Below are 18,783 nucleotides of genomic sequence, written 5' to 3'. Positions count from 1 at the left end.
TAACGTTGGCACTTCCACTGTGTACGTTTCTGGTAAATTGTTGTAGTGTGTATTTGACGCCATATGCGCCGGAGGATTGATGGATGGGAAAGTCAGACATCTTAGTCTTCTCTCTCTCCGTCTCTGTCGCTCTCTTCCCTGCCCCCCCCCCCCCCATCGAGGCCCCGTCTTACCTTTTTCAGTCATATTACTGACTCGTGGGGGGGGGGGGGGGGTATGTTTAATGCTGCAGCACTTTGGGAGTTGTGTGAGGCTTGGTTGTTAACTTGAATAGACCTTGTGTCTGAAGGAACTGGACAAGAGAGTCACAAGAGCAGCTGAGGTGAGGGCACTCCTTCACTCTAGAAACACACAACACACAACCAACACAGATATTACACAGTGGAGGCTACTAAACGGCTGCACTGATCATGGCCTGATACGGAGCCTCAATCTAGGACTGTTTCCCCGGATTCATTATGGTTTGAAAACCTGACAGCAGTTAACTAATCAAGATGGTAAACAAGCAACTGGTGTGGCTTTTACAGTCGCAGAAAGCAAAGCAGAAATGAACTGCAAGGGTGGACGTCCAGTAGCCAGACCGTTCTAAGTGAATCACCCTGACAGGCATCATTGTTGGCAGCTGAATAAGGCTCTCAAAGACCTGAGGGTCTCCCCTCTAATGGACAGAGACAATGCTCTGGAAATGATCAGACTGTAAATTCATCAGCAAGAGTTTGGGTACACTAAACCGCTGGCTACCCAGAAGTAGAGTTCTCGCAAGAGATCACTTCTTGTTTTCCTGACGGGGGGAAAATGACATTAAGAATTGTGATTTCCATTGTGCCAAGAATGAAGCAGTCTCCTCCTCTGCAGACGGCAACTCCTGAGCCAAATGTCTCCTTCCGCTAATGTCACCTGTATTTACCATCTCCAGGTTGGCATAAAGCCACCACCCCGGTTAAAGCACCACCTATGCCCTATCCTTATTTGTCCAAAAGATTTCAATAAAGAAAACCAAAAATCAAGAACTACCTAATAATAACCAACGTTTATTGTTAGCCCTTTGCTCTGTTAGTGGGGCAAAACTGTTTTTATTCCCACCATGATAAAATCTCCAAGTAGCCTGTCAAACAAGAAAATTATGTAGCGAGACAATATAGCTACCGCTATACATGGACATTTTGGTCACTGCTGGCGGACAAAAAAATGACCTGCTCTCCAGTTCACCAAATCAGCCAGTATTTTGTACGGTCCTACCTGTCCATATATATCGCCATGACAACGTATGCATGTTGTTTACATTTCCTCACACACGTGCGCCTTCCGATTATATTGCTTTCTTTCTCAAACTGCAATGAAGCAACCAGTTTCCCAGTTTCCTTCATCTGTCTCAACGCTTCAGTGTTGCCGTCATGTCGGATTTATTCCCAGAAAAATTCACATTCTCTGGCCTTTTGGGCTGTATTTACCATATTTAACAAGGTATCATTGAAATTTGTGGTTTTCGGTGGATTACTCCTTCAACAAATCATGATGTCCAAGGATTGACTATAGGTCACTTTCATTATCGGCTGGCATGGGTTGCCATGGCAGAAATACAGTTCTATCCTCCAATTCTCAGGTATGTCCACAGATGGAAAGCACAGCCATTTAAAACAGTCAATTACCAAGTCCCAAAATACTTCACTATCAGCCACGCACACAGAAGGAAGGGCTTGGTTGAATTGCTTTTCACCTTTCAAAGCAAGTTACAAATGAGCCATTCATATACAACAGGACCTTTGTCCAGTGTGTCCTAGTTACTGTTGTTTAGTAAAGTTGACTATTGGGTTCTCCAGTTGAAATCTTAGTTCTTACATAATGTTAACAAGGCTTGTGATGCAAGTGGCCCTATGTTCTTATTAGAGACCCTTAAAGCTAGAAACGTAATCCAAACGTTACAACCTGCAGATAGGTCAGGGACAGTTCGTTTCTATGTAATTTGGGGAAATATTATTTTTATTGAAATAATTATTTGAGATTATATGAAAATGAAACATTTATTTTTGTCGTCCATCCAGTTTCATATAATTACTTCGACATTCTTTGATATATTTTGTTGACAGTCACTTAGTTTGAAGTATTCCTGATTTCCAATATTCTATTAACTTCAAACAATGCTATTTTGACCACTTTCAAGCCACACACGCAAAAGGCTAAAGATTATTTTACCAGGTTAGTATGACTGACGTCAGTATTGCCAGGATAATATAGCTTTTTTTTTTGCAACCACCTGGTTGAATTAGGGTTGAATGCCTTGCTCATGGAGAACAATTGAATTTTTCGATTCTTACAAAGAACATTTTTCAAACCTTTTATTTTTCCAGTTATTTACTGACATTTTTTTAAACATTTCCTGACATGCTAACTTTCTGCCGTTGAATTAACTGTCATATAACTTTGATCCTCCTCAAGGGACACCAAAAGGGGAGCACATCCTAAAAAGAATATCAGAACAGGAAAAACTTGTATGGGTCAACCGCCGCAGCTCGTTTAGAAACAACGGCAACAACTTTCACTAACTAACTTTCCACCAGGAACCTTTCGGCAACAGTGACTCAAAAATTTCTTCATCGTCAACTGTAATGGAAGTATCAAACAAGCTCGGGCTCTGGAACGGCTTTGTGGATTAAGTCACCGCCTTGCAGTACAGCTGTCTCGCTGCAGCCAGGTGTTCAAATCCTCATCAAGGCATAGTGAGGCAGCGAGCCGAGCAAAATTGTCTCTGTGCCGCTCCTGTGGGGAGGGGATATCGGAGAGGGACGCCTTGGCCCCCTCCGTGTCACCGTGGCCCCGTGTGGTAGGTCGTTCAGCGACCCTCAACTGTGGTCGCTGTTTGGGCAGAAGCCACCCTGTGGAATGGGCACCTTATCAAGAGGTGGACCAGCTTGCCGAGATTTGGTCGTTAAGAAGGAACATCTCCATCGGCACCTGCTAAGACATTCTGAATCAACTTCCCCCGCCACAAATAAAGAAATGCAGTTACAGTACAGTTCAACACCGGGTTGTTTAATCAAGTGGAGAGCTGTAGAATCAACCCTGCTATATTCAATTATTATGATCTTTTTTTTTAACTTTCCTGACAAAGTCATCAAAATGATTATTCCTTTTACTACTCTTACTCAGTGACAACTTGCAACACCTCAACCACTGATTAGTGAAAACTGTAGTTGCTGGCGATGGTGTTGGCTGCTGAGACTGGTCCCTGTCCACAGGAAAATAATGGTTGTCACGGTATCTGTTGTATCGTTATTACATCACCTGTCATGTGTGTCGCACTTTACCACACAAGGGCTCGTCCTCCCCCCGCGACTTGTACAAAATCAGGCCGGAGTCGTTATCGTCTGTGACGTTTACGCGGACAAACTCAAGCATGTGGGTCTGTCTGTGATCTCGGGCAGACATCACAACATGTCTGGAAGCCGGTTTTACAAGGACGGTCTGTTTCTCCCCAAACCCCTCCGACACCACTGAGAGGGTCTCTCCTTCCTTCTCCACCCCCCCGCAGACCCAAAGTTCTCACCACTGACGATGCTTATTTATGGCTTGTTATCCTTCCTTTAAATCTCCCTAACACCATTACATAACGCCGGCCGAGGTAATGTACACACTAATGGGGGAGAGGGGCGTAAATCCTTCAGCCAGTCATAAATTAACGCCTGGCACTTTTGTGTGCACGGATTACATGCTCTGGGGCAGGGATTGGAGATAATGGCTGGTCGTTGGAGGAGGGTACATGCAAACATCGACACACACACACACACACACACACACACCAGACTCTTGCGTGTTCTCGTCTTTCTTCCTGACTTCTCATTGTCACTTATTTTCTGGTGAGCCCGCAGGGGAACTCCACTTTTCAGTCCTGCTGTGGCCTGCACACGCGACAAATTCACGTTGAAACACAAACGAAAACACACCCTCGCGCACACACCCAGTTCACACCCACTTCCAATGAACCCTGGCCTTTCTCGGCCACAAGCGTTTACACAATACATAAAATGGACCGGTCGTAGGACAGACGGATCGGAGGCGGCCTGACCGGAATCAGAGATTTATCTCAGTGGAATCCCACAGTCTTGCTCAGAAGTATGACTAAAGGGCTTAGCTGGCGCGTGAACTCAGGCGCCCCTCTGTGTTACTGGTCAAGGCTAGGCCAGGCCAGGGAGGATGCAGGGTGAATTATGGGAGACCTGAGAGCAGCACTGTGAGATGCTACCCCGCTGAGACAGGGAGAAATGGAGAGAGGACGGAATCCGGAGTTGTTTATCGGTGTATCTTGGCGGGAGAAAAGGGAGTGAGAGGGGGAGTGTCCCGTTAGTCATGTCGATGTGATGAAGCACACTCCCATCATCATCCCCCTTCGCCGGGGCTCCGCAGACAAACAGGCCGGCGCCCAGGAGCCACGCATGTGCTCCGCTCTCGCTCCCATTCATCCCTCCCGGCGTCCTGGTGAACGTGACGAGACATCCCTGTGCCTTGGAAACACACGCGGGTCGGCGAGCTAGGAACGCGCACGATAATGACAGTGTGGTTGGTCGGCCTCAGGGGAGATTTACGGAGAGGGTATGTTTTTAACAGGGATGCTGTCCCAACACAAACACACTTTCTACAATGTGGATTCTCTGTGTTATACGTTCCCTCCGAAGGGAAACGGGTCGGGGCTCTCGCTTTCAAATAACATAAGCGGTACCATATGGGGGCCCGGTGTGGTCAGACCCAACTGGAGATCCTAATAATCCCACTGAACCAGGTCACCCAGGTAACGGGTGAACCAGAGAGGACGACAGCGGGCCAGAACCAACCACCTGGGACAGCGGGCGGGCAAGGTCTGTGTGTGTGTGTGTGTGTAATTAACAGGGTCTCAGCCAGTGACTTCACACTACTTGGACGTGCCAATATGAGTCGTGGTGCTGGTTTTGTCTGTCGGCCTGACAGGTGCCCGTGGTTCTGTACTCCAGCTCTTACAAAATACAAATAAAAAAACGCAGGAAAACACAGAGAGGCTCGGCTTTGCTTAGCGTCAGGGCTGTGTTGAGGCCTTAACGAGGGATTAATTGCCAAACTCACCTGCCCGGCTGATGCTTCTCATAAATCATTTTGTAGACAGAGGCGCTCGCAGTGGCTATGCTCTGACCGTTTAACCTTTCAAAGTGAAAACATTAGGTTGAAATGTGGAAATCGGCTGTGTGATCCCCACCTTTCAATATCTGCTGCAATGTTGGAGTCCATTTAAATGTCATCATAATTACCAAATCCACAATTTTGCTTATTCCCGTACGTAGGCACTGTCCTGTGCGATTTCACAAGTTCAACATCTTCCAGGAAAAACATGTAAACTGTGTTTTCTCAGTGTTGTTGTTTTAGGCCTGAAAACCAACCACTTTGCAGCCTGGTCAGCTAAACTAGTCTCGTCCCAGGCCTCGTCACACTGGCTGGCCAAGTCATGTTTGGTACGTCCATTTCTGGTACCTTCGGGTATGACTATAGTGTGGTATGTAATAGAGAGAGAGAGAGAGAAATGGAGAGGGGTCTCGCCCTATTTCATTTCAGAAGGCCATCAGCGTATTACCCAGAATCCCACTGCTGGCTTGTCTCCAAAGCTAAACAGGCTCAGTGCTGGTCGGTCCCTGGATATGAGACCAGATGTTGCTGGAAGTGGTGTTCAGAGGGCCAGCAGGGGGCACTCTTCCCTCTGGTCCAAATATCACATCCCAATCCCCCTGGGAAGTGACGGGGACATTGCTCTGCACAGGGTTCCGTCTTGCAGACGGGACATTATGAGGTCTCTCTCGTAAGAGGGTGGCGTAATGGCTACAGTTCCAGTCATCCCCAGGTTTTAATTGGCTCCATCCCCAGTGTCTCCGCATTTGATTATGGATTAGGAAAATTATATATTTTTATATGTGTGTACATACGTTTTCAGACCCTTCATTCAGTACTTTGTAGAAGTGCCTTTGGCAAAGCTTTGATTAAGACTGGGTGCCAGATTTAAACACCTGGATCTTTAAATTTCATCCCATGATGATGAGCAGTAGCTTGTATTACCAAGACGTCAGGCTTTGCATTCAGGCCTAATTGTTCGATTTTGGTCTCATCAGACCAAAGAGTGTTTTCGCTCATGCTCTTGTGTCCTTTAAGTGCTAGATCGGCGTTTGGCAAACTCCAGCCTATTCACTCAACCACGAAGGCCTGATTGATGGAGCGCTGCAGAGATGGTTGTGCTTGTGGCAGGCGGTCCAATTTGTAGCTCTGTAAGAGTGGCCACTGGGTTCTTAGTCACCTCTGCGAAGGCACATCTTGCCCCGATTCCTTAGTTTGGCCTGGACAGCAAACTCAAGGAAGAGTCTAGATGGTTTCAGACTTCTTCAATTTCAAAACGATGGGGTCCACTGTGCTGCTGGGAACTGTCAATGCTCACTTTTTAACAACCTTTCCCAGACCTACTGTATGCCTTGACACAGGTGTGCAACAGGTCATTTGGGGAGGGGGACGTTTTAACAAGCCAGCTTGTCCCTCCTATTTTGTCTTCTAAACGCCTAATTTACCTAAAAGGATATGGAAGGATACTCCAGATGGAGGTGACCTGAGTGGACCTTCAAAAAACGAACCCAGGAAATATAAGGTACTCATGAAGGAGAAGTAGAAAAAGACACCACACACAGCAAAACCGTTCTGTTGGACGCACCTCGACCTTGCCCGGTCAACAGAGTAGATGTTTAAGACAGCCCTGCTCAGACTAGGGCAGGATACACTATTAGAACTCCACAACCATACAAACACATGGTTCTGATTAGTACAGAACAGATTCCCTGCCTTTTATTGGATTTGGAATGCATTGCATAAACTGGTTAGTAGTATTGTGTTAGCAGGGAACCCTGGGTTATGAATCTCTTTTGTCTCTTAAATGACCCATGTTCTCCTCCAAAATGGCTCAGTTACAGCCGGTTGTACCAGAGCCGACAGAAGGTGAGTACTGTGCGCGTGTGTGTGTGTGTGTGCAATATCACTAAGATAAATAGTGAAGAGAAACCAGACAGTCTTAGTAAATTAGTCTTCCACATTAGTATAATGATTTTTTCCCCATCATTTCATTTAGTTCATTACGCAGGAGATTGATTATGGATATTGGATAAACCAAGGAGAGTGGAAACAAGGGGGGTTCTGGGTAATGGTCGTTAACGTTCGAATGTGAGACAATTGTTTGTACCTCGCTCAGCACAGCAAGGGTGACCATATAAGGGCTTGTTTGTCCGGCCTTTGGAAGATTTAAAAAAAAAACAAACGCAGTGAAACCATTCACGTTGGTTATCACCGATTCCCACACAAAGGTGTACTCTTGTCTTACCTACTTGGCTCTTTCTCCAAGGATTCTATCCCTGGCCCTTAGCGGTGACAATAAGAAAAGGCCAGGCCGCAGAGGGCAGTAAGCACAGTGGACTAAATATATGTTTGGTGTTGCCTTCGCTCCCACACCTGGGTGATACACTACCACAGACGCCAGGGGCAGAGACAATGGCCCCGTTGGTTTGAGAGGGATGAGTAACTACAGCTTTGAACCTGGCCCTGCCGGGGTGGGGGGGTGGGGGGGGGGGTTAAGAGAACAGAAGTGGGTGGTGATGGAAAGAAAAGAAACAAGGACATAGAAAAACAGGTCTGTCCAAACAGGGGAGAGCAAGTGTAGATAAAGGTCGAACAGAGTTGAGAGACAACTTCGCCCGAGAGGTCCTGCCTCCTCCTCTCTCCCCCTCTCTCCCCCTCTCTCCCCCTCTCTCCCCCTCTCTCCCCCTCTCTCCCCCTCTCTCCACACGGACCAACCTGACTTGCTTGGAGGAAACGTGGAAACAGAGAAATGAGTTGACGCCGGGAGAACAGGTGCTAAATGACAAGGGGCTGAGGAAGTGATGACCGCCGCCAATACCTGCTACGGATGGGGGGGGGGGGGGGCTGCGATTGGGGGAGGAAGACAGGGCAGACGACAGGGGTGTTGTGGAAGAAGAAGTGTTTCACCCAACACGGGTTTTAAACGGAGATGTTCCGCTCTGTAGCACACACACCTTTCACACGTGTTGCTCACTATGTCATATTATGCGAGAGAAAATGTGTTTCGTTTTTTTTTTTTTTTTGCTGAAGGGCCACGAATGGCCGCGAACTGATGAAGTGGTTTCCAGTCGCACCACTGACATTAACCACGTTCTCCTGCAAAGGCACTGGCTGACTGACCAGCGGACTGACCCCAGTGGAGAGGATTTTCAGTGTGGTGAAGGGCAATACGCTGCTATTAGTGTCTCACTGACAGATTCTACACATTCACAAAAATGGGGAAAGGCATGTGTTGAATCCAGTAGGAGGCCTTGACAGTTATAAACCTGAATTCCTACATCTCTTTGGGTGTTTCATAGCCTGGGATCAATGAAAATGTTAATTAAGTGGGTCATGAAAATACATAATTGTACGCCTATGTTAGCAATACGCATGCACTATTGAAAGCATGATAGTTTAATTAACTTTTTGTTGAATCGTAATGTCAGTTTCTCCCTTGCCTGTGATTTCCTCCATCACCCTGCTTGTGTTCATATGCAGAATATCAAATATCAATACGATATCAGTTATTCATAATTGACTAATACATCCAGAGTGAAAACGACAGAGCTCAAACTTCACCGGGATAGGTTGTTTAAGCAATAAGGCACAAGGGAGTGGTAGGAAAAGGCCAATTCACCACAGCTAAAGCCTGTCAATATGTTGTGGCCAAGGGCTGCCTTCATTGACAATGCAATGCACAGCACTGGAATACTAGCCAGATACCACAAAACCCCAATATTCTTTATTGCTATTATAAACTGGTTAATAATGTCCTTGATATTAATATGTATTTTTTAATAGAGCTGAAAGCCTGTTATATCAAACTAGAGAGTAGGAGAGGAGAGTCCTAGACCGCAAACCTCTTCAAAGGGTTGCTCAGAACCAAATATTGGAAGTCTTTTAAACAAATGGATTCAATTAGGCCCATGGATTTAGGTCCTGTTTTCCGAATATGTAAAAATGAAACACCAATGTGAAACATTTTCAATTTAAATTACAATAACTGACGAAGCAATCAAAAACTTAAGCCTCTTTTTTTTCCATTGTTGTCATTTATATATTGTGTTTCCTTTTCGAGCCAGACGTGGCCTATGTAATCTATAATTTATAATTACTTGCAGGTGGGAGCGTCCCAGCCCTTTGACGCGCCTCATTACTTATATACTGCGCCAGTATGTGTGAAAAATCATTGGACCTTTTGTATTGAGAAAGACCAGAAGGCCAAAACGTTGACGTTTGCCCAAGATATGTGAATATGGAATAAAAAGGTATAACGAAATTCCTTAGCCTACCATCCTTCATTTGAATATCAGACCCTATACCATGGCTTTTAGCCAGTCAGCGTTCAGAGATCGAACCACCCGGTTTATAACAAGAATTATTAACCTAGAGGTTCGAACACTGAGTAGTGATTGGCTAACAGATGTGGTATATGTATATGACCAAAAATATAAATAATTTACTGTAGTATGTGAATAGTAAATAAGGCACCTCGGCGTTTGTGGTGTTTGGCCAATATAGTACCGCAGACCAAGGGCAGTATCCAGAACAGCCCTACAACGCACTTAATGGATTATAACTTAATTACATCATGCAAGGTCGATTCAAAACAGTGAAAAGAAAACACAAAATATATATTTCCAAAACCCTATTTGTAGGTTTTAATTAATGACGGTGCATTATTTTTAATGCGTACTTCAACAGAGCCGTAGTCAAATGCCATCCAAATATATTATGGTGATCTAAGCGTGGTCCCTCTGATGTTTCACATCAATCCTTTGTTCCAGTATGAACTTTCTCACTCTGTCCTCCTCTATATTAGACGTGACAAGCATTGGCAATAATAAGCAACAAGCCTTTCAAAGCATCTTTGTGGATATAATGTGGTTCTAAATGGCTGTTATTCACAAGCAAAGGTGCGTTGTATTAAAAACATCGTAAAAGTTCCTCAAATCCACCTTTTAGCCTGTTCTCTATCAGTCGACATATCCGACGGGTTGAAATAGGCTAAATTAATTTGGGTAGCTGGTAAGGGTTACTTCTTAGGCCTGTACGGCTATAGCAGCCCTGCATGAACGACTGATTAACCCCGTTACAGCATAGGCTATTTCTGCTAAATAGGTCAATGCGGGGAGAGGCTGTTTTAAAAGGGCGAATAATGCGTAGAGAAAAATGTGTGTAAAAATGTGTGGATACATTTCGAATTTCTGCATTGGGAACTTCATGTAAATTGCCAAGATTTTACTCACGACACCTCAGGAAAGACGGGGTAGAGGAGATGGGAAGGTGCTTGTTTGTTTTTCATGTTCCCGTATTTCAGGGCCTGGTAGGCCTTTATTTTATTGTTGGTTTTTGTAATAACGCTGGTTATAATATTATATTGTTGGTATATGTTATAACATGGAATTGTAGGCCAATCTTCGTTTTTTATTTTCGTGTAGGCCTACTAATTAATGAAATAATTCAGTGCTGCATTGAAGTGTGTTTATATTTTGGAGTTGTTCTGGAATGCTAGAACACCTAATAGGCCTATTAATCAAATATTTGTTTCAAATAATTTCAAGTTTATTCATGATACTGACACAGGATACCCGAATAACGTCGCTTATTAATGTTAAGGAGTTACAATAATTAGCTGAATAATCATTATTTTACCTTTATTATTTTAAAATGTCTACATTTGTATTTCACTTAATCGCAGCATGGAAATTTGTGATTTTTGCTAATTGAATGTATTCCTCCCAAAAACAGCACTCGCGATGATACTACCCAAATCGGCGGGTTGATTCCACCGAATTTATAGCCTATCACATTCATAAACCACTTCTCTCACGCTCAAATATTTTGCTCTGCATAACTTTATTTATTTATACGAAATTCAGTTTGAAAGGAGATCAGAGAGGAGAGGAGGGGTTGGTAACAGGAGTCTGACCAACTGACCTATAGGCTTATTATATGTCATTAACTGGAGACTGGACGTATCTAAATTACTCAAAGAACTTCCATTCAGCCAGATGAATTACACCCTACCACCCCACATACAGCACTTAAACAAATATAAATCATGGGCTCTCTGCCTTCCTTTGTGAGTCTGTGATATTTTTTCTTATTCTTCTTGCTTTTTCTGCCTCTCTCTCACTCTCTCCCCTAGGTCTGTCACACATGTAGACTGCACACATGCACCAGAGTAATCACAACCTACGCACACGTATACGCGCGCGCACACAAGACACGCGTGCACGCGCGTTCACCACGCGGTGTGCGAACAGAAAAAGGCATGCAGTGGAATGTCCAAATAAAACAGCCCTCGAATGCCAAGTCGTTTATTCTGACCCCCACACGGTCTGCATTGTTCTACATAAAGGAAATAAAACGGGCTTTACCTCATGGCAATTGTAATGGTTTATGTGTGCAGCTTTGTCACTTTCATTTACTATCATTGTTAATGATGGAACATGTTTCTCTATGTGGAATTACCTTTTATCCTGCAGTGTATCGACCGATGTCAAAATGCGACTTGTGGTATCTTTAGGCGTACGCTCGGATATGTCAATTTCTCATGCATTGCCATGCAAGGATGCACTTGGAGTAAAGCCAATGAGATTTCCATAAATAAATATGGGTGTGATTATCAACAGCCTTGAGTCTAAATAAAGATTCAAATGAGGCCTGAAAGAAAATTACTCCACTATTTAAATGAATTGTTTACCTTATCAGCAATCTGTGCTGAACAGGCCTACTTTTTTTTTTCTTACTCACTGCTCCTTCAGCCGGATTCTTTCGGGTCACTCAATTCTATTGGTTTTTGTATTGCCCTATTCCAGAACTCAAGTGATGTCCCATGGAGTGTAAAGTTCATATTAATGTATTCATAACTGCAACCAAATGAATGCGGCAATGAAATTATTGGCTGCATTTTTTATTCAATAACGTAGCCCCTACAGTCAAGTATGCTCAGTCCTCTGTTTACATGGGGTGAAATGTTCTGTAGACATTGTACAAAACCAAAAGAAATGTTAATTTCTTAAAACGGGAGACCATTATGTTGTATTTTAAAAGCTTGTGTTTTCTTAGATACATTGTTAGACTTGGACTACATTACCTCATGGCGTGTCTCATTCTACAAAAAAATAAATAAATAAATCTTCGCCCATGGAATAGGAAGGACAGCTTGCTATGGAATTAATAAACTTTTAGACCTGTGTAAAACGATAGCAAATAAAGCAAAAAAAATAAAAGCATGTCAGTAAAAACAAAACAAAAACTATAGGTTACATAGAATAAGTGTAGGATTTTATTCATTATAAACAGATAAATTACATTTTGATTCAATTGAAAAAATATTTAGTTTTGTTGCTTTTTTTTTGCTTCATATCATGTCATTGTTTAATGTGACCAAATGGGGGATAATGGAATGCTCCTAGGCCTTATGAATATTTAAGCAATATTTTAACAACATATGTCTATTAGGCCTATTATGCACTTCGCTAATAAACACGGGGCGAACTAGGCCTATGCCCACTTCAGACTGGAGAAAATATATAAAATATCACGAAGTCGAATGTGAAAGTGGTATAGTGATGATATTCCAGTTTGACGATATTTAATCCTCTTCCATGAGCGTGAACGAAATAAATTGCTGCACTGATAACTGAAATAACTGACCCTTTGACATATTCACGAGAACGATGTTTACAACGAAGTTGGTTTTCAAGAATAAACTTAGCGTGCATTTGAACTTCTACCCTATACATTTTAAAAGGACAACCGCGCAAATCATAAATGATCAGAGAATTGTTAAAATCACAAGAATGACCTCAAATGTTTACTTTTAAAGGGAAAAACATCCATACCTTTAATTTCGTTGATGATTTCATAATTTCAATAGGCTAATTAGGCGTGTATGGATTTTTCACAATCTTAATGGCATTGATAAAATACGTATGTCCAGGCTGCCAATGCTTTAGACCGGCCATTGAAAGGAAGGAGCATAAACACCCAGCAATGTAGGTTATGTCCCTCCTCCTTCAACACGCGATTGGCTCAGAGCGGTCTTGACGACATATATTAACCCAAGCCGTTCTAAAGATGAAGCTGTGACATGGAGATCAAACAGAGGAATTCTCGCTGTGTGCTCAATTGAAGTAGGCTAAGGCTGAACATTGGCGTGTTGTGCACGCTAAAGCAACTAGGATTTCAGGCGTTTTTATCTGACGTCCTTTACAACTGTTCTGAAATACATAGTTTAGAGGGGAAAACCTCGACCTAGTGCTTGAGGACGCAGCTAAACAGATGAGACATGCACTTTAAATCTTGGTTATGGGAAAGAAGCAACTTTCTCACGTTGGGAATGGACAAACGGAGAAATGCGTGTAAGTAGCTGACCGCATTCTTCTTTATTCTGCACAGCCTATAAACCAGAAAAATAGATTGGATGAAAAAAAGTATACTTCTTAAAACCAATGCATTGCTGAAGTTTGGTTTATGAGTTTGTATTGGACACACTGCACTAGCTGACCGTTTCAAAAGACCAACTGAAGCAAGTTACTTTATTTTTTTTTTATGGGGATAGCCTATTTCTCTTCCATCTTTTGGAGAATCTGACCATACTCGGAGAGTGCAAACGCGTGTCCATTTTGTGGTTCGTTATTAGAACGGTTTTCGGTCAGCTGCTGTGTCGCCATGAGTTTAGTCGGTGGGTTCCCTCACCACCCGGTGATGCATCACGACGGCTACTCCTTCGCCGCGGCGGCGGCAGCAAGCCGCTGCCACGAAGAGAACCCCTACTTCCACGGCTGGTTGATAAGCCACCCTGAGATGTCTCCCCCTGACTACAGTATGGGACCCTCGTACAGCCCCGAGTACTCCGCCGGGGGCCCGGCGTTGGACCACGTACACTACGGAGGTGGTATCCCCGGGGCTGGCGCTGCAGGAATCGGGATGGGACCGCGGCCGGTGAAACGGAGACCTACGGCGAACCGAAAGGAGAGACGCAGGACTCAGAGCATCAATAGCGCCTTCGCGGAGCTCAGGGAGTGCATTCCGAATGTTCCGGCGGATACTAAGTTGTCCAAAATAAAGACCCTCCGGTTGGCTACAAGCTATATCGCTTACCTCATGGACATTCTGGACAAGGACGAACAAAACGGCGAGGCAGAGGCCTTCAAAGCGGACTTCAAAAAGACAGAAGCCAAGGAGGAGAGGCGAAAGAAAGAAGTGGTAAGAAATCCATAAAATCTACAAATTCAGTTATGCATGGAGAAATAGACCAACATGAAATTGCCCTCCGGCAAAGCTTGACATAAGGGATAATTAATTAGCGTTTGCAGTCTTCTCTAGAATTAAATAGGTCTACATGACTATCTATTTTCACAAACGATAATAAAACATATATTATTAAAGACAACTATGATACTGAAAGACGTCAATGCTAAAATGGCATTGTAAAACAATGTAAACCTAATAATTGTCAATGTAATTTATGAATAACAACTTCACGATTCCAACTCCAGTGTTGGCGGAACAGCAGTCCAGCACCCAGAGGTGGTGAGAAAGTATTTTTAAAAAACTAACATAATAACACACATCTGCTTTTTTGTTCCCAACAGAATGAAGTTTTGAAAAACTCAGCCAGCAGCAACGACAAGAAAACCAAAGGCAGAACTGGTTGGCCGCAGCATGTCTGGGCTTTAGAACTCAAACAGTGAAACTAAACTACCATTCTACTCTCAGAAAAAGACATGAAATGATGAAAAGGTCTTCTTCTAGACTTTTATTTGTACTCTCACTTTATTTAATGGAATATTTATGTGCAATTGCCGCTACGGAGAGTGGATATTTGAAGAAAACCATTCCATTTTTATGTGGAGGAGTAAACCCCTTTGGTAAGGGACGGTCTGCCTAATATTGTTGTTTGGATGTTTGTTGTTGTCCCAAGAGTGAAATGTTGGACACTATGGTGTATGTGAAGTCTAGATTCTCAATCTAACCCTCTCTTTCTTTAGATATAGTTAGCAATGATTGACTGATGTCGTGGTTGCAGTTCAAGCAAATGTTTTATTTGGTGGAGAAACAAAGTCATGAAGTGTTATGTTGTCATTTTTGTGGTCGTATGCAGTATTTGATAGTGTTTAAAACGGCTGTTAAGTCCACTCAAGTGCACTTCCGTAGAGAGACGTGGCATTTAAATAATATTTGAGATGTAAACAATGTAATTAATTCAATAAACCACTGTGTTTTTTTAAAAGCAAAGATAAACATCTTGTTGCATAATTTAAGTGGAAATACAAGGCAGACTTAAAGGAGGTTATGTCATAGACCTTCCAAACAAACTCGATGTAAAATGTCGCGCATACATGCCAAAGAAGCGTTCGCGTATTAGTAGGCTAGATGTCTCCATCGAATATAAATAAAATATATTTAGAAGTTACGGTAAAAATGAAATAGTGCGTGCTGTGTTTTGACCAGAGGTAGCCGAGGCCACTATATTTCAAACGGCAGGGCATGCTTGCATAGGCCATTCCTCCCCGAGTCCTGTCAAACAGCACTCACGCGATACATCCACAACAGCTCCTCAAGTAGAAACAGAAACATTCCCACGCGGAGCAGAAACTGTCTAGTGTTCGTATGAGAAACATGCCGGCTCTGACATAGGTGATCGTGTAGGATATAGATTTAATCTAAGAAATATATCTCAACAGCCCTATTTGCAATACGAGGGAGACAGACTGAAACGAGATATACATATTATATATTTGTAGGCGGAATAATTATATGGAGTTGGCCGGACGAATAATCATTTTGTGGTATTTTCACTCAACAGTACACTACAACGAGCGTCAGTTAATGTTATTGTTTACTTCGAACTCACACGCATTGTTCATTTGGGCTATGAGCATTTTAACCCAACCACGAGGAAACGTACAGGCGTCAATTATCTACTTGCGTGAAGGCCCAGGCCTTTGTTATTTTCATCTTCTATTAGACTACAGCCATATTATTGTTACTATATAATTTTCATAATTACTATCATGACAAGTATTGTGGACAGAATGCGTAACAGGCTATAGTTGAACTATTATTGTTCGCCCTATCATTCACACGGTAGTGATTACACGGTAATTTCTTATTAACAGCATGTATTGTTGCTGTCATTAGGTATGGTCACAAAAGAAAAGAAACATGGGCCGGCATTGAGGCAAGTGTGCGTTTCTACAATTATTGTAGCCTACTACTATATTTAACAAAAATAATTACAATGTATGTTTTGCTCCTACTGCACTTTAAGTGTTATAACGTGATTTACGATTTCAAAACAACCCTCTTACAAATGCATAAAAACTATAGGCTAGAGACACTAATGTGATGGTCTAAGAAACAAACTTAAGCCTATATAGGTTCCATGCCCAGCCTAGTAAAGATGTAAACATGGTGGAAAAAATAGGCTAAGCTTGAAATTCCATTGGTTAATTATGGCAATCCACTCTTCTCGCCCAAATCACAAGAGGACGAGACAGAGCGGAGCCGGGAAAAATGTGGATTTTGACGTTAAAAGCTGGTTGGTCTGATGAAGGTAGATTGTCCAGGCAGGAGAGAGGGCCCAGCTATCGGATGCTCGTGTGATTGATAGCGTGCCTCTATAAGTGTTGAGGGCGTGCGGACTGCGAAATCTGTGAACGGTTTTAGATAAAAAATAATAGAAAATTCGTTAAATAGGCTATTTATTTTCTTTGCAAATGCCTGTCCATAATCAAACCATTATAACAGAAAATGAACGAGGAAAAAAACATCCCATCTACAACCTATTGCCAATATCCCATGTATGCTAAGACAACCTAATCAATGCGTATGTCATATTGCGCAATTAGGCCCGTAAGATAAAAGCTTGTATAAACAAAATATTTTGTATTCATATGTCTGCTTTAATTTAACGTTTATAACAACTGCTTCACTACAATAATGAAACGTATCCTTATCTTTCGCGTAATTGTAATGCATTTTTGGCGAGTAGTTATTCACCCGTTATCCACACAAGATGTGACATTTTACAATGTAGCTTTTTGACTAAAGAGTTACATTTTAGCCTACAGTAAATGTTTAAAATTTTCTGGCTTAGAGTCCGCAGTTATGGATAATTTGTCAGTCCGTGTCAAGATGGCGTCGAAATAGTGTCAACTAGTTATCTTGATAAAACATGACCTGAAACTGACCTGCTGCTGTACAACCCTACTAATAAATGTCTATAGTTCCTATGTCTACTAGCACACATTGGCCAATTATTCTTATACCAGTGCAAATGCAATGGGATGCAATGACCTGGTCCAACATGCTAATAAAAGTCTCGGTATTTTGGTTCATCCGCTGCGCTAATAAGGCTTGCAGGAAGGCAGTTAAAGGCATAAGCCAACAATAGAAAATATTTTCAGTTTCAATCAATAATGCGCACTGCACAATATCCAAATAACTGTACACAGACCAATGATGTTCTGTGTTCTATACTTTTATCCCCTCTTTTTACAGTACCAAAGAGGACTTAACATGATAGACTTCTAAGTGTGGAACAAGATTTTCCCTGGTATAAAAAAAACATCTGCGAACGATTAGTTCATAAGACCCTCCCACCCACCGTTTTTTTCTCTCTCTGCAGTCCCACCGAAGGCGGGTAGACATGTTGACGTCAGATCAGACAATTGGAAGCCGTCCGGCTGCAACACTGAACGTAATGACGCCGTACGTTCCACTTGCAATCTGGAAATATTATATGTTTTTTTTTCTTTCTATCAAGCCATAACAGCTAAACTATAGCATCGGATAATTGACGAAGACATAGCCGATATTTATTTAAGTTGTTTTGAGAGCGACTCAGACCATACTAACGTAACTATTGTAGACATATAAAAGCGCACAGAATACAGAAAACACAGAATATAAATTTTAAATATATAAACATTAATATATATGTACAGACACACACACACACACACACACACACACACACACACACACAATAGGCTTATAACCCACGTCAAATCTTTACAAGATATAATAGCCTTGGCTAATTTTCAGGGAAAAGCACTATAATAAGTCACTTCAGGCTTGAATCTAAACGTGATCTCTTTCTCATAGGTAAAAACTTTTCCTTTAAGGATTATGTTAATGTACATATAATCACACATATGTAATATGATAACATAGGGGGGAAAAGCGATAAATAATTGAAATAATTGAAAAATACACAGGACATAGAACGACTGTCACAGATCCATGTGTAAATAAGAGTTAAACACAGTTTTAAATTGGTCACGCTTTTGTTTGATTTGACTAGTTTTGATTAACATTTTCATTTATAAACAGCATTCGTCCAAATGTCCCTAAAAAAAGAACAAACAACATAAACAACCCTACCGTCTATATGCACTTGATGAAACTGGTGTAATGTTGTTCCATAAGAATGAGGCCCGGGGTTTTTAATAACCTCCAAGTTAGAATTATAAAACTGCCACATTTCAACTGTGGAACACTATAGATGAAAACAAATCATTCAGCCTAAACGATCTACTGCAAATTCAAATATTAAGACATCCCACAGACTATGATCAAGACTATTCATCAACGAAAACGAATCCCTTGAAGATTAATTAGCCTAATATAATAATTATAATATATGATACAATATAT

General features: G+C 42.2%; 1 protein-coding gene across 2 annotated transcripts; it reads left to right on the top strand.

Annotated features, from left to right (window-relative positions):
- The first annotated feature begins 13,179 nt into the window (after window positions 1-13,179).
- Window positions 13,180-15,351, top strand: hand2 (heart and neural crest derivatives expressed 2). 2 transcript variants are annotated; one of them, XM_010888257.4, is made up of 3 exons: window positions 13,180-13,478; window positions 13,760-14,325; window positions 14,715-15,351. In XM_010888257.4, exons 2-3 carry the CDS (start codon window positions 13,789-13,791, stop codon window positions 14,811-14,813), a joined length of 636 nt encoding a protein of 211 aa, XP_010886559.1. In that variant the 5' UTR covers window positions 13,180-13,478; window positions 13,760-13,788; the 3' UTR covers window positions 14,814-15,351. The 2 variants fall into 2 exon arrangements, with proteins under 2 accessions (XP_010886559.1, XP_034147002.1); XM_034291111.1 differs by having other exon boundaries at window positions 13,180-14,325.
- Window positions 15,352-18,783: the final 3,432 nt, after the last annotated feature.

Source organism: Esox lucius, chromosome 25 (genome assembly GCF_011004845.1).
Source record: "Esox lucius isolate fEsoLuc1 chromosome 25, fEsoLuc1.pri, whole genome shotgun sequence".
NCBI lineage: Eukaryota > Metazoa > Chordata > Actinopteri > Esociformes > Esocidae > Esox > Esox lucius.
The sequence above is the reverse complement of the archived record's forward strand: the minus strand, read 5'-3'. Positions and strand labels throughout refer to the sequence as shown.

What these genes read in the sequence shown, in the direction of transcription:
- hand2 (XM_010888257.4), top strand. Translation starts at nt 13,789, where the DNA reads ATGAGTTTAGTCGGTGGGTTCCCTCACCACCCGGTGATGCATCACGAC. An exon ending in AGAGGCGAAAGAAAGAAGTG is followed by an intron (nt 14,326 to 14,714) that starts GTAAGAAATCCA and finishes TGTTCCCAACAG; the next exon opens with AATGAAGTTTTGAAAAACTC.